The 15,106-nt window shown below is 35.0% G+C and overlaps 1 protein-coding gene and 1 long non-coding RNA gene across 3 annotated transcripts in view; one reads left to right on the top strand and one right to left on the bottom strand.

Annotated features, from left to right (window-relative positions):
- The window catches only part of GABRB1 (gamma-aminobutyric acid type A receptor subunit beta1), a 453,062-nt gene extending 452,259 nt beyond the window's left edge, over positions 1-803 (bottom strand). For both annotated transcript variants that reach the window (NM_174544.3, NM_001102374.2), the window contains exons 1-2: positions 418-803; positions 159-250 (exon numbers count right to left, since the gene is read on the bottom strand). In NM_174544.3, the coding sequence (NP_776969.1) occupies positions 159-250; positions 418-497 (172 nt within the window). In that variant the 5' untranslated portion in view covers positions 498-803. The remainder of the gene's footprint in view (positions 1-158; positions 251-417) is intronic.
- Positions 684-15,093, top strand: LOC132345513 (uncharacterized). Its single transcript, XR_009494890.1, has 2 exons — positions 684-764; positions 14,942-15,093. It is a non-coding gene; the product is annotated as an uncharacterized lncRNA (long non-coding RNA).
- The last annotated feature ends 13 nt before the right edge of the window (positions 15,094-15,106 follow it).

The raw sequence follows: 15,106 nt of genomic DNA, 5'->3' as shown, positions 1-15,106 counted from the left end.
TGTGTGTGTGCGCGCGCGTGTTTGGCCAGAGCATAGGGCGTAGTGCACGCTTATGAAAATGACACGCTTCTCCTTCTAATTTTTTTGACATTTATCTTCGACAGGAAAAGAGAACTAGATATGGGTTACAGGTTGAAAAAAAAAAGATGAAGCATTACCTCCAAAGTCCGGCCGCAAGCGAATGTCATATCCTTTGAGCAATCTGTCCACTGTCTCTTTCACGTATGACATGTTGCTGGGCTCGTTGGCGCTGAAGGGAAGAAGTAGGGACCGGATTCAGAATGAGCACAAATTGCGAGCAGACATAAAAATAGACAGGCACACCTACCCCCCCAAATAACGAGCTACATGATCCAGCAAGCATGTAAAAAGAAAACACCTAGAGAAAAAAAAAGACATTCAACAACAGCCGCTCACCTGTGTGCACAACAGACCATGGCAATCATCACAGGGAAAGAGAGAAGCCCCAAACTCTCTCGATTTTGTACTGTCCACATTACTAACTCTGATTAAAGAATTGTCTTTTCTGCGAAGATTCAAGGAATGCAACTTAGTCGGCGGCAGGGCAGTAATTCCCGAATGGACCTGCGCATGCGCAGAGGGTGCTCACTACCAAAAGACACCTTGTGCCTTGCAAACAATATTCCTAGTGGAACAGGCAACAGATTTCAGTTCCTTTAAAGTTCCTGTTTGTGGTGCTCCGCGTTCTCCGATAGTAAAAGATATCCTGCTGTTTCTTTGCTTCGGATCCTACGTGCATATGAGTATGAATCTCTCTTTGTGCATTGGAGGTTGCTATGTTCATTTCCTTTCTGCCTCCAAACCAGTTTTTTTACTCAATTCCCAGGGATCTGGTTTAGGCTGCCTGTGATTGGCATATTTCGTTGACAGTCATGGTAATCTTAGAACTGGGCGTCTGGAGGCGAGGTGGTTCTCTGTGCGTCTGTGTGTGTGTGAGTGATGGGGTGAGGGGAGTAAGGGGGACAAAGTAAGTGGAGAGGGAGAGCCAGAGAAGGAAACTCAGGCTTATTTGTTCAGGTCTCGTGAAAGGCTTCTTAGGATGTCTGGCTTAGTGTCCTCTTTCTCTTTTCCCGGAGGAGGAAGAGGAGCTGGTCGACTTTTGCAGTTGCTCCCCCGACTTGTCTTCCCTCCCCCTTTCGTGTCTCACCAGGCAAGAGAGGTGAGAGAAGCCAACCATGAGGCAGCACCTCGGACAGGAAATTCTTTTTCTAGAGTCATTGGTCGTATTTTCTTCTAGGTTTTAGTAACGAAAATATCTTTTTTATTGCCAAGTGTTAAGCTTGTGTCAGTAACCCAAAATAGGACCCAGAAACACCGAGAGGGTCTAACCTCTGTTTACTAGTAGATTGGGGTTCTGTAGGAACAAAAGCTATTTGAATTAAATTCAATTCAGTCAATACAATTCGATAAAAGTCATTGAGCCTATGTTAGGCAGGAATCCCTTTGCTAGGCATTTGTTCATATATTAAATCTTTTACTAACTTCTAGGAATTCTGGGACTCAAAGACAACTTTAAAAGGATTTCTGACGTTGGGAAATTCACAGGCTGTTGGGGAAGATGGATGTAAATATATGTAAATTCAATATATCTCTATATAGTTTACATAGTGGCAAGATGGTTGTTAATTCTACCAAAGTGAGGTAGATAGGGTTTCTGGAGAAAGAAGGTTTTTTTTTGCCAGAGCAGGGAGGGAGGGTAATTCCAGAAGGAAGGAAGAGAATATGCCAAAGAGACTTGAAAGAGACTTTGACAGACTATGAAACCTGAAAGCCTGTGGTCTGCTTGAGTAGCTGAACCCTGAAATGACTGAGCAGAATATAAAAGGCTGGAAGGAGCGGGGGAGGGAGGAACTGATGGTGGTGAGGGTGCAAAGGGAAACCAAGGCTAGACTACAGGGAAAGTTACATTCTCCATTACACACTTTTAAGCTTCTGGAAATCACTGAGAGTTTTAAGTAGCAATGGTCAGGGTCAGATTTAGGTTTTAAAATGTTCTGATAGAATAAACATGGTAAGAATGATTAACCTTCATCAGTTGTGGACTCTTTGCTGGTTATCATGCACATTACATAGATGATCTCATTTAAACCTGGTAGTAATCCAATGTTATTACTATTAGTATTATTAGATATTACTATTATTATAATTTTATAGATGATACTAAGAACAAATCAAGGTATTATAACTAGTTTAATACGAAACTGCTAATAAATGATGAAATCAGCATTTTAACTCACGATCTATGGACCTATCTGCTGTATTCTATGAAGCATAGATCCCAAGAGAAAGAACCAGAGATACTGAAAACAAGGAAGAAGAATTATTACGGTAACACCAAGCAAAAAGAAATGAAGTCAGATAGTGTTTAGCATAGAAAGGAGGTGATGGACCAGTACAAGTTTTCAGAAATATAATAGAATCAAGTAGTTGTGAAGGTCAGGATTTGCAGACTTTTGAAAGTGGCCTAAACAATTATATATACATTTACACATGTGTAGATCTTGACATTCTATGTATACATTAATTTCATTTTTTTCTTTGAGACTCATGACAACTTTAAACACTATGGCCTTTTCTTCTGGGGCCAGCATTAATTCAATCAATTTTCTAAGTTGACTTAAAAGTATGTAGTCTACTTTTTTTTAATCCATGTGAATCTGCTTTTAATGGGTAAAGGATTTGTTTATGCTACAGGTCTTTGTTGAAGCATAGAACCTCTCTGTGCTGCACAACTCTTTGCAAAAGCTGCACTGGAGAAAATAAAATATATGGAGAGTTTATTTCATTCATTTATTCCTCAAATATTTATTGAACATTTACTAAGTGTCAGACTCTATACTGGTGGTGCAACAGCAGAAAAGGAAGCATACAGAGTCTGCTTCCACATGGAATTTGTTAACTGACCCATCTATTGGAATTTGCAAATTGTTATCCTTGGTAGTCAAATTCAATTTGTAAAAGATGTTATTGGTTAGGTGTTTGCTATATTTTTTAAACTTATATAGCTTTTACTGGGATATATGTTTTCCAGTTGGTTATAAACCTCAATCATTATTTTTGAATAATAACTATGATTTTATTTAGCAGTATTTGCCAAAAGGTCAAAAATAACGGATAAGTACCTATAATATAATCATTGAACATTTACAAAATGATTACTAAACATCTTTTCTCTTGATGTATGCTTACAAAAGCTGAACAATTAAAATAAAATGTTGATAGAGCTGAATATATCATTTTAGAGTTATTTTTAAAACATATACTTGTAAAGTAATTAATCATGATACTTATGAGGTACTTCAGTTGAAGTGTAGGACTACTTAATTATATAGAGGTATGATATTGCAATCTAATTATAGTAGAAGTGTGATATTGCAATGAGACAATAATTTTTTTTAAAGAATAAAAAAGGAAGAAATTAAGCTATCCTTATATCTACATGTTACATTTAACTAGAGAGAAAAATCCAATGAGGCCTCCAAACATATAAGAATACAGTGAGTTAAACGAGACTTCTAGCTTCAAAATCAAATAACATTAAGTACATATTAGTAGTATTCCTGTATGTAACTCCTACCAAAAAGACACATAAAATGGGAAACATTCTATTACAATAATAGGAAAAATTCTAGTGTATCTAGGAATAATAGAAAAAAGTGTAAGAGCTTTATAGAGAATCTATATAATATTCCTGAAGGACATGAGATCTAGCTAAATGAAAACTATGTGGCTGGGGAGAGTCAATATTATAAAGATATTAATTCTATCCAATATAAGAAATATAATCAATTTGAATTGAAATTCCTACGTTTATTGTGAAAATTAAGACATCAGTTCTAAAATATAAATGCAAGAGTAAAGAGTGAAAAAAAAAGACAAAATTTGGAAGAAAAAAAGAAGTATATGGGAGCACTTGACTTTGAAATATCAAGATTTTTGAGACATTGAAATTAAAACAGTTTCTGTTTAGTTTAAAATTCATTTAGATATAGTAAAACAGAAAATAGCACAGCCAAATAAACAGCATAAAAATATTCTTCTATTTTAGGAAAGATAGGAAAGGATGAGATATTCAATAAATGCTATGGGGACAATTTATTATTCATAAAGGGGGAAAAAAGTAAACCTGTACATTATTGCATGCACAAAAATGTATTACAGGTGGATACATAACTGAAATATAAAATCAAAACTTTAGAAAAATCTTATAAGAGATATATTTATGATATGGGTTCAGGGAAAGACTTAAAAGGGGCTTCCCAGGTGGCTCAGTGGTAAAAGAATCCACCTGCCAGTGCAAAAGACTCAGGAGACATGGGTTTGATTCCCTAGGTTGGGAAGATCTCCTGGAGGAGGAAATGGCAACCACTCCAGTATTCTTGCCTGGAAATTCCATGGACAGCAGAACCCAGAAGGCTATAGTCCATGGGTCACGAAGAGTGCTAACGACTGAGCACTTGAGCACAAAGATTTAAAGATAAATGAAAGTAATGATATAAATTATAAAAGGAAAGACCAGTAGTGATAACTACAGAAAATGTAACCTTTAAATCAAAAGATCCTTTAATATAGTGAAAAGTCAACCAAAAGGTGTTTTCAGCAAATTCAACTGCCAAAATATTAGTATGAAGAAATTATCAAAAAAAAAAAAGAAAAATTTTCTAGAAGTCAATAAAAGAGAAAGAAAGAATAAAAAAGACAAAGAGTGTCTCTAAATGAGGGATTGCTAATAAAACAATAATGTGGTGGTGGTGGTTTAGTCTCTAAGTGTTGTCTGACTCTTTGTGACCCCATAGACTGTAGCCCACCGGGCTCCTCTGTCCATGTGATTCACCAGGCAAGAATATTGGAGTGGGTTGCCATCTCCTTCTCCAGGAGATCTTCCTGATCCAGGGATCGAACCAGGGTCTCCTGCATTGCAAGTGAATTCTTTACCAACTGAGCCACCAGGGAAGCCCTAAAACAATGATATACCATTCTAAATATACCAGATATGAAAAATTTAAGAATGTCAAATATTGGTTAGAGATGCTCATATAAGTACTTTCAGGAGGGATATAAATGGATCTGAATACTTTATAAAGAAATTTGTGCATGTCTGATAAAGTCAAAGATGCACACACCATTTGGCTCAGAATTTCCAGCACTAGGAACACACCCTAGAGATATATTTATGCAATCTAAGAATGTTGATTGCAGTGTAGCTTTTAATAGTACTAAATTGGCAGCAACCTAAATATTTATCTATTGGGAATAAATATATAGTTATATAATACAATAAAACACTCAATATATAAAAAATCTATATGCTTTTACACAGATAAATCCCATCATAAATCACTAAGCAAAAACAAAACAAAATAAAAAGAGCTAGATATGGAATGAAACAAATTGACAGTATTAAGTAAAGTTAAAGACATTAAGTGAAAAAATCAGAATATATATTACTTTATAGCACCCCACTCCAGTACTCTTGCCTGGAAAATCCCATGGACGGAGGAACCTGGTGGGCTGCCATCTATGGGGTCTCACAGAGTTGGACATGACTGAAGCAACTTAGCAACAGCAGCAACATGTATATAATACAGATTTTGGATAATAGATACTGTAAAGATAAATAACAAAATAGGAAGGGTACTAAGTTTTAGGTTATAAAATATGCTTCAACTCTATCTATAATACTTAATCCAACAAAAAAATCTAAAGCAAATTAATCAAAACATGAGATATATATATAGATATGATTCTGCTCTCTCTATATTTCAAGGTATTTAAAATATTCTATAAAAATTCATTAAGCTAATAAGTAATGAATTGGTAAGATATATATGCAATATACATTATTAAAATATTGAACCACATTGATAAGGGAAAGAAACAAACCTAATAAGTAAATGGGCAAACAATTTTAACAGGACTCTCACAAAAGAAAGTTTCAAAAATAATATTAAAAAACATCAACCTCAGTAATAACTAAATTAATACAATTTTTAAAACTGTATGAAGTACTATTTTTATTCACTAGTTTGCTATTTTAAAAAACATTTAGTCTCAATTATCATGAATGTTTTGGAGAAATATAATTTCATACACTTTGGGGGCTGAATTACCACAATCTATCTTAAAGGACAGTTTGTAATATTGTCATACAATATGCAATTTTCTGAATCTACCTGTGGGATTTTCATTCTGTTTAATTAATCAGTGTTTCTGATTTAACCTAATGTGTGTACATATATATATAATATGTATATATCATATAATGCCCTGGGGAAGGGAATGGCTACCCACTCCTGTATTCTTGCCTAGATAATCCCATGAACAAAGGAGTCTGGCAGGCTACAGTCCATGGGGTTGCCAAGAATCAGACATGACTGAGTCTAAGCACAAATACACACATATATCATATATATTATATTAACTTATTATGCATAGATCACATTCAATTTAAATATTTAATAATTATTTAATATATGTCTACATTGTGAAATGCTTACCACAACCAAGTTGATATAGCTATCATCTCACATAGTTACCTTCTTGTATGTAGGTGTAATGAAAACACTTAAAATATAATCTCTTAGATTTCAATGATTATTGAATTACTATCATCTATAATGATTATTATCTATAATAATTATTATTATATAAGCAATGATTATTATCTATAATGCAGCCATGAAATTAAAAGACACTTCCTCCTTGGAAAAAAAGCTATGAAAAACCTAGACAGCAAAATAAAAAGCAGAGTCATCACTTTGCTGACAAAAGTCCTTATAGTCAAAAAGGTCAAAGCTATGGTTTTTTCAGTAGTTATGTATGGTTGTGAGAGTTGAACTATAAAGAAGGCTGAGCACCAAAAAACTGATGTTTTCAAACTGTGGTGCTGGAAAAGACTCTTGAGAGTCCCTTGGACAGCAAGAAGATCAAACCAGTCAATCCTAAAGATAATCAACCCTTAATATTCATTGGCACTGATGCTGAGGGGGAAGCTCCAATACGTTGGCCACCTGATACAAAGAGCCAACTCATTGGAAAAGACTCTGATGCTAGGAGGGCAGGAGGAGAAGGGGGTAATATGGGATGAGATGGTTGGATGGCATCACTGACTCAATGGATATGAGTCTGAGCAAACTCCAGAATATAGTGAAGGACAAGAGAAGCCTGGCGTGCTACAGTCTATGGGTTCGCTAAGAGGTGGACACGACTAAGCGACTAAAGAGTAACAACAGCAAATCACCATGATGTACATTGTATTCCCAGATTTTTCTCATCTTACAACTGGTGAAAGGGTCCAAATTTTCATTTATGATATATTTTTATCACAATCATTATTAGTGAGGTTTGAATTTTGCTAAGATAGACACACTGTCTTTGAAATATATATCCTTTTTATGCTTTCACACTTTATTTCATAGATTAAGTAACATTAACTTATTAAGATTATAAAATGTTTTACTTTGTTATTATGCTGAAGGCTTTGAATGTGTGGACCACCACAAACTGTAGAAAATTCTTAAACAGATGGGAATACCAGACCAACCACCTTACCTGTCTCCTGAGAAACCTGTAGGCAAGTCAAAAAGCAACACTTAGAACCAGACATGAAACAATGGACCGGTTCAAATTTGGGAAAGGAGTACGACAAGGTTGTATATATTGTCACTCTGTTTATTTAACTTATATGCAGAGTACATCATGCTCCACAGATAATTGAGTGGCATCACCGACTCAATGGACATGAGATTATGCAAACTCTGGGAGGCAGTCAAGGACAAAGAAGCTTGGGATGTTGCAGTCCATGGGACTGCGAAGAATTGGACACGACTTGGTAACTGAAAAACAATAATAAGGTAGTCACACTATTAATGAAATGTATATCTTTTTTTATGCATTCACACTTTATTTTGTGACTCTTTGTGATCCCATGGACTATACAGCCCACGGAATTCTCCAGGCCAGAATGCTGGAGTGGGTAGCCTTTCCCTTCTCCAGGGGATCTTCCCAACCCAGGCGTCGAACCCAGATCTCCTGCATTGCAGGTAGATTCTTTACCAGCTGAGCCACAAGGGAAGCCCAAGAATACTGGGGTGGGTAGCCTAACTCTTCTCTAGAGGATCTTCCTGACCCAGGAATCGAACTGGGGTCTCCTGCATTGCAGGCAGATTCTTTACCAGTTGAGCTATCAGGGAAGCCCAATTTATTAAGATTATAAAATATGTTTTACTCTTTTATTATTCTGAAGCCTTTGAGTGTATGGATCACAGCAAACTGTTTAAAGAGATGGAAATACCAGATCAACCACCTTACCCATCTCCTAAGAAACCTGTAGGCATGTCAAAAAGCAACACTTAGAACCAGACATGCAACAACAAACTGGTTCAAATTTGGGAAAGAAGTATGACAAGGCTGTATATTGTCACCCTGCTTATTTAACTTATATGCTGAATACATCATGCTCCAAAGGATGATTAAATGTCATCACTGACTCAATGGACATAAGTTTGAGCAAACCCTGGGAGGCATTCAAGGACAAGGAAGCTTGGGATGCTGCAGTCCTCGGGACTGCAGAGAGTTGGACATGATTTAGTGACTGAACAACAATAATAAGGTAGCCACACTATTAATGAAATATGTATCCCTTGTTATGCATTCACACTTTATTTATTAGATTAACATATTAATTTATTAAGATTATAAAATCTGTTACTTTATTACAATAAACCTTTAACTAACAAGTATCATTTTTATCTGTGCTAATGCAAATAGTCTCATTTCATTTTTGCATATGAATTTATTCTGTAAAAGTTTATTATTTTCTTATAAAAATGTCTTGTGTTTCAGGCTATATTAGTAGCCAGTTATTTAACAGATTTCTAGCTGCTAATACGAAAAATGTCTTTTTTTCTACTTTGTATTTTTCACTCTTCTTATTCATATATTACAATGTGGACTTCTGAAAATAAATCTTATATGATACAGTCAGGTATATTTTTATTTCTTTTTCATTTTACTTTTTAATCAGGTCCTAACAATTTTATAAATTATGCTATTTTAAATAAATTAATATTTTACCCTTTTATTACATTTATACTTTTTAAAAATTTCTTCTCAGATTGCTATTTCCAATATTTCTACTATTTCCAGTATTGAGAGTGGAATACTCTAAGGGTATTCCTTTCTTGTTTTAAAAGGAATTCTACTCAAATATATGACTTCTTATTTTAAAAAATCTTATTATTAGAGCTATTCTAAGTTATTGATTTTGTTTAAAACACTAATTTTATATGCTTAATAAGAATAGTTAAACAGTTTTATAGACTTATTACCTACCAATCCTAAACACTGGACATTTTCCATGATTTTAGGTATTCTTCTGGGGTAGTGATACTATGATTAGTTCTATTTTACAGATAAAGTAACTGAGACAGAGAAAGTTCATTAATATATCTAAGGTCAAACAGTATATCCAAGGTCAAACACTGAAACGATAGAGATGGAATTCCAATTTAGGTAGTTTGATGACAGTCTATACTACTCTTTGCATGTTTAGCCCCTCAGTTGTGTCTAACTCTGCAACTCCATGAACTGTAGCCCACCAGGCTCCTCTGTCCATGGAATTTTCTAGGCAAGAATACTGCAGTGGGTTGCCATTTCTTTCTCCAGGGGACCTTCTGAACCCAGGGATTGAACCCACATCTCTTGTGTCTCCTGTACTGGCAGTCGGATTCTTTACCGCTGTGTTACCTGGGAAGCCCTCCATACCACTTTTTACCAGTACACTATTAATTATGAAAAAATGTTGCCACTGTAAAATGCTTTTTTAACCTCTGTTGATATAATTACATGATTTTTTTTTTTTTGGCAAGTTCTGCTATGTAATTAAATGCACTTTGGGTTTATTCTATGTTATGAGTGATTTACATTTTTAGAACAAGCCAGAATTAGAGACATTCTTTTCTTTAAGCACCACAGACCTGTGCTCCCCAAGTGGTATAATGTAAAGTGTCAGCTGGAAGTGCTTGGCATGTTGTGACCTCTGACTAACTAATGCAGGCCTGTGGGTAGAAGAAGATCAAAGAGAATTACTATTAAGTTGTTACCAGGGAGATATTGCCTGATACTAAACTACCATTTAAAAATGTTGCCATTCATAACTTTGCTATATGTAGAGATTTTACAGTTTTTTTTTAGTAGGAACTATTATACTTTTCATCTTACTTATTTCATAGGTTAAATGTATCTAGAATTAACTGAAGGACAAAAGGGTTATAAATAGCGAGGTTATTATCCAGGTAAACAATTCTTTACCTAAATGTATAGTGTTAGGGTTCATTCATTTACTCAAAAAATATTTTCAGAATTATAAAACAATACAAGATAAAAAAAAACTAGCAAGGTAAACACATATGAATTACTAGTATATAATATCAAAAATGCTATACATGAGAAAAAAGCATTTCATACTACTCTGTAGTGTTAGGGAAGACACTTCAAAGAAGTTGAAACTTTTTGAACAAAAATGATTTTCAAGTGCTAATTCTGTACTCTCACAAACTAGCATTCAGCTGTGTTGAGAATATAAACTTGTTTTTAGACATAAAAAGACTGATAAGTCTGCCCCCTACAAATCCTTTAGGCAAAAATTACCTAAAGATTACTACAGCAACACAAAAACATCAATATAAGGTGAGGCAATTAAGACATAAAATTAAGTGATATGCAAATAAATGAATAAAACAAATTATTTAATTTTTAAGTTAAATGCAGTGAAATTGAAAGCAATTGTTAAGAAATTATTATGAAGCTATAGGCAAAAGGTGCAGATACACTTATGTATCAGAGAAGGTGCTGTGACATTGACTGGTTGTGATGAAATAGGAAGGAGTAGATATTTTGAATAAGCTTCATTTAAAAAAATTATGAATTAAAATCAACTTACAATGTATTTAATGCTTACTATGTGTCTGGCACTGTGGTAAGTCTTTTATTAAGTCATTTATATGTGACATCTTTAAACTCTGGTTAAAAAAAAACTGTCTTCATTTTTCAGATTTTTTTTGATGGGAAAAGCAACTTGCTGTTGGTCACATAGCTTAGATATGACAGAACCAGGATTCAAGCCTATAAAGTCAAAATCCAAAACCAGTATAATTCGCTGCTTTTGATGGAGAAAAGGTGGAGCACAGGTAGTGAACCATCCAGAAGCTGGTAGACAGATAATGAAGAATTCCCCTAAAAGATGAGCAGAACCTGAAATAGTAGTTGAGTAATAGTGAGGGTAAGACACAGTGAGATAAGCCTGCACATTTTGAAGATCTACACACCTGCAGAGGAACTGAAAATACTGCCATACTTGTGAGCTGCCATGAATTCTTTACATTTCCAACTTCATTAGAGTATCTGCTATTACTAGTGGATTTCAACATTTCCTGTATGCTTACATGGCCCAGTATTGTGGCTGAGATTTCTGTGTTCATCTCTATGATGCCCATTCTTACAATACAGCTCTCTGAGGAAAAGAAGCTTTTTCTTTAATTCATCAATGTATATCCCTTATCTAGAATCTTGTCTGCATGAAATATATATACATGTATGTTTGCTGAATACATATGTGCTGAATGAATGGATAAATAAATTCAATAATATTTCTTGACTGTCTAATATGATCCAAGAGTATTATTCTAAATACAGGGTGTACAACTCTGAATAGATAAAAATACATCTTAGCTATTTTAACATTTATATTTTGGTGAGGAAAATGGATCATAAGCGAAAAAAAAAAAAGCAAATATACAGTATACTGTATATGTAGACAGTTATAGGAGGAAAAACAGTAAACTAGGAAATGAAAATTTGGGAGGGGAAGTGTTTGCTGAGACTTTAGAAATAGTGGTCAAGGAAGATAACATTGAAAAGATGACATTTGGGTAGAGAGCTATAGATAGAGATGGAGCGAGCCAGATGTAAATCTAGAGAGGAGAAACATTTCCAACAGAGAATAGCAAGTGTAAGGATACTGCAGTAAAAAAAGTATCGGGTATGTTTAAGGAGGCCAGAGCTGTTACAGCAAAATGAGAGGCAGAAAAAGCAACAGGAGATGAGTTATAGAAGACAGAAAGTCAGTGGAAGAATCTGATGTGGAGAAGAACGTAGTCTGATTTGTTTTTTAATGAAATGACTCTAACTACTTTGGAATGTAGACATCTGGTGGGCAAGGGTGGAAGGAGGTGCGTCACTAATCCAGGTGGAAAATAAATGGTAGTAGTGGTGCTGATAAGTGGTCATATTCTGGATACATTTTGAAGCTAGAGTTAACAGAACTTTCTGACAGATTAGATATGTTGTGTGAGGGGAAGAGAGGAATTAAGGATGACTCCAAAGTCTCTGAGCCGAGAGGACCATTATCCAAGACAGGGAAGGTGTGGAAGGATAATTTGGGAATGGGTGTTTTGTCGTAAGTTGGTTTGGGACAGACTAAATTGGATAATTCAAAAAATTAAGATCATGGCATCTGGTCCCATTCCTTCATGGCAAATAGATGGGGAAACAATGGAAATAGTGAAAGACTTTATTTTCTTGGGTTCCAAAATCACTGCAGATGGTGACTGCAGCCATGAAATTAAAAGACACTTGCTCCTTGAAAGAAAAGTTATGATCAACCTAGACAGTATATTAAAAAGCAGAGACATTACTTTGCCACCAAATGTCTGTCTAGTCAAAGCTATGGTTTTTCCAGTGGTCATGTATGGATGTGAGAGTTGGAGTATAAAGAGAGCTGAGTGCCGAAGAATTGATGCTTTTGAACTGTGGTGCTGGAGAAGACTCTTGAGAGTCCCTTGAACTGCAAGGAGATCCATCCAGTCCATTCCAAAGAAAATCAGTCCTGAATATTCACTGGAAGGACTGATACTGAAGCTGAAACCCCAATACTTGGGCCACCTGATGCGAACAACTAACTCCTTGGAAAAGACCCTGATGCTGGGAAAAATTGAAGGTGGGAGGAGAAGGGGACGACAGAGGATGAGTTGGTTGGATGGCCTCACCAACTCAGTGGACATGAGTTTGAGTAAACTCCGGGAGTTGGTAATGGACAGGGAGGCCTGGCATACTGCAGTCCATGGGGTTGCAAAGAGTTGGACATTACTGAGCGACTGAACTGAACTGAAAGTTTTTTATTTTTTGCTATTTACATTTATTCTTTCCTATTTTACCTATTCATATTACTCTTTGTGTCTAGTTGCTTCTTATTTATTTCTTTGTATTTAGCCCTTAGGTATATTACTACAGTGGTTTTCACAGTACACTTCTCCTAGGACTTTGAGTAAATGCATGAATAATGCAACCATCAGCAAAGCATCATAGTTATGAAAGTATCATTGAAGATGTGTATAATATTGAAGGGTTGCCAAAGTCATAAAACTTTTTTCTTACTATTATGTCATATCTAGAGCATGATGCCAAATACTCCTTTTAGATTCACTTGAGGTTAACACCAGCAGGGAATTTAAGAGTCTGACCTAACACTCTCTTTTTAAGGTGAGAAATAGTGAGAGATATAGAAGCTATATGACATGCAGAAGACCACACATCTAGTAAGTTGTAGACCTAGAATTTCATTCAAGATGAATTAACTTCAATCATCACTCTTTCCAGACATCTTCCTCCAGTCAAAAGTTGTACTAATTCTGGTATTTATCAATCTTGCTTTTAAAACTGAACATGCTACTTATTAAGATTTAAATTTTCTGATAATAAGAGGTCAGATATTTTAACACCTGGTTTTAAAACTGATTCTATTCTCACATTAACCAAGAAATATCTTTTGGTTCATTAAATTGTCTGCATAATAGAAATTTTGTCATCTAGAAAAAGGTAAAATTTTGAATTCGGCTTTCCTTTTCTTCAGAAAACCATTAAGCAGTTTTGTAATTCATTGAATGTCACCATGTTACCTTAATGGTCAATTCAAGTGGCTTGAATTGATCATAATTTTCCAAAAATTTCTATTAAACCATTATTAAAGAGTTTGAAAAATTTTAACAACGTAGAATAATAATAGAAATAATAGGCTTGGCTTGTCACTCAGTAGTCAGGAATGTGAATTTTTATAGGGCAAAATGTGAAGTGTTTTAAAAGAATCTTTGACTTTTGCAACCCAGAGCATATTTCATTGAAGGCCACATGCTATATCTGCATGCACAACCTCTTAACCTGTATTATTTAAATTGTTTTACTTTCATTGCACTTCATCACCCTGTACTTGATATTTAATTAATGCTGAACTGTTCCCATTTTCTGTATAAACAGAAGCAGGACTTTCATGTTGGATTCTATCACTGCAGCACTTCTCTGTCCATGTCATCCTTGAAAAAGTCAAGATATAATTCTCCCTAATACTCCAGGCTTTTTAGCAGTGCTTAAAACCTCTATTGGAACATTTTCCCCATAGTTCTATAGGTAGCTGGATATAAATTTTCTCTGCTACTTTGTGTCCTTTAGGAAAATTATCTGTGATAGAATATGGCAAAAAAATACTGGTAGACTGCAGGAGATCAAATGAAGAATGGAATGAATAAATAAAGTAGAAAAGCTTAAAGCTTCTACAGAGAGAGTACTTTTCTACTTTTAATCAGAGAGAGTAAAAATGTTGCAAAACTAACCAATGCCTAATAATAGTATGTTGATAAATAGCAGACAGACCTCTACAAATTAAAGCACACGATTAATGGCAACATTTCCTAATGCTCTGAAACCATTTATTGTCGCTTTTGCAACTCAGTGTCTTCCTTGAAGTTAGTGTGACTGTGACATGTTCAGTGCAATAGAATGTCAAGAAGACAGTTTGGCGTTACTTTTTGGCCAAGATGGCTAAATAAACTGTGTGCTTTTCATTCTTTTTCTCTTTCTCCCACTTCAGTGAAGCTAGAGAAAGCAGAAGTAAAAGATCAAGGAGTCACATGATGGAAAGAAGCTCTGATCCCTGTCAGTTCTTGGAGAAAATCTACTCAGAATTTAAATGAGTAAACAACATTGGACCTTACCTGAGGGAGAAATAAACTTTTACCTTATTATGCTGAGTATT

This window comes from Bos taurus, chromosome 6 (assembly GCF_002263795.3).
Source record: "Bos taurus isolate L1 Dominette 01449 registration number 42190680 breed Hereford chromosome 6, ARS-UCD2.0, whole genome shotgun sequence".
NCBI classification, from domain to species: domain Eukaryota; kingdom Metazoa; phylum Chordata; class Mammalia; order Artiodactyla; family Bovidae; genus Bos; species Bos taurus.
The sequence above is the reverse complement of the archived record's forward strand: the minus strand, read 5'-3'. Positions and strand labels throughout refer to the sequence as shown.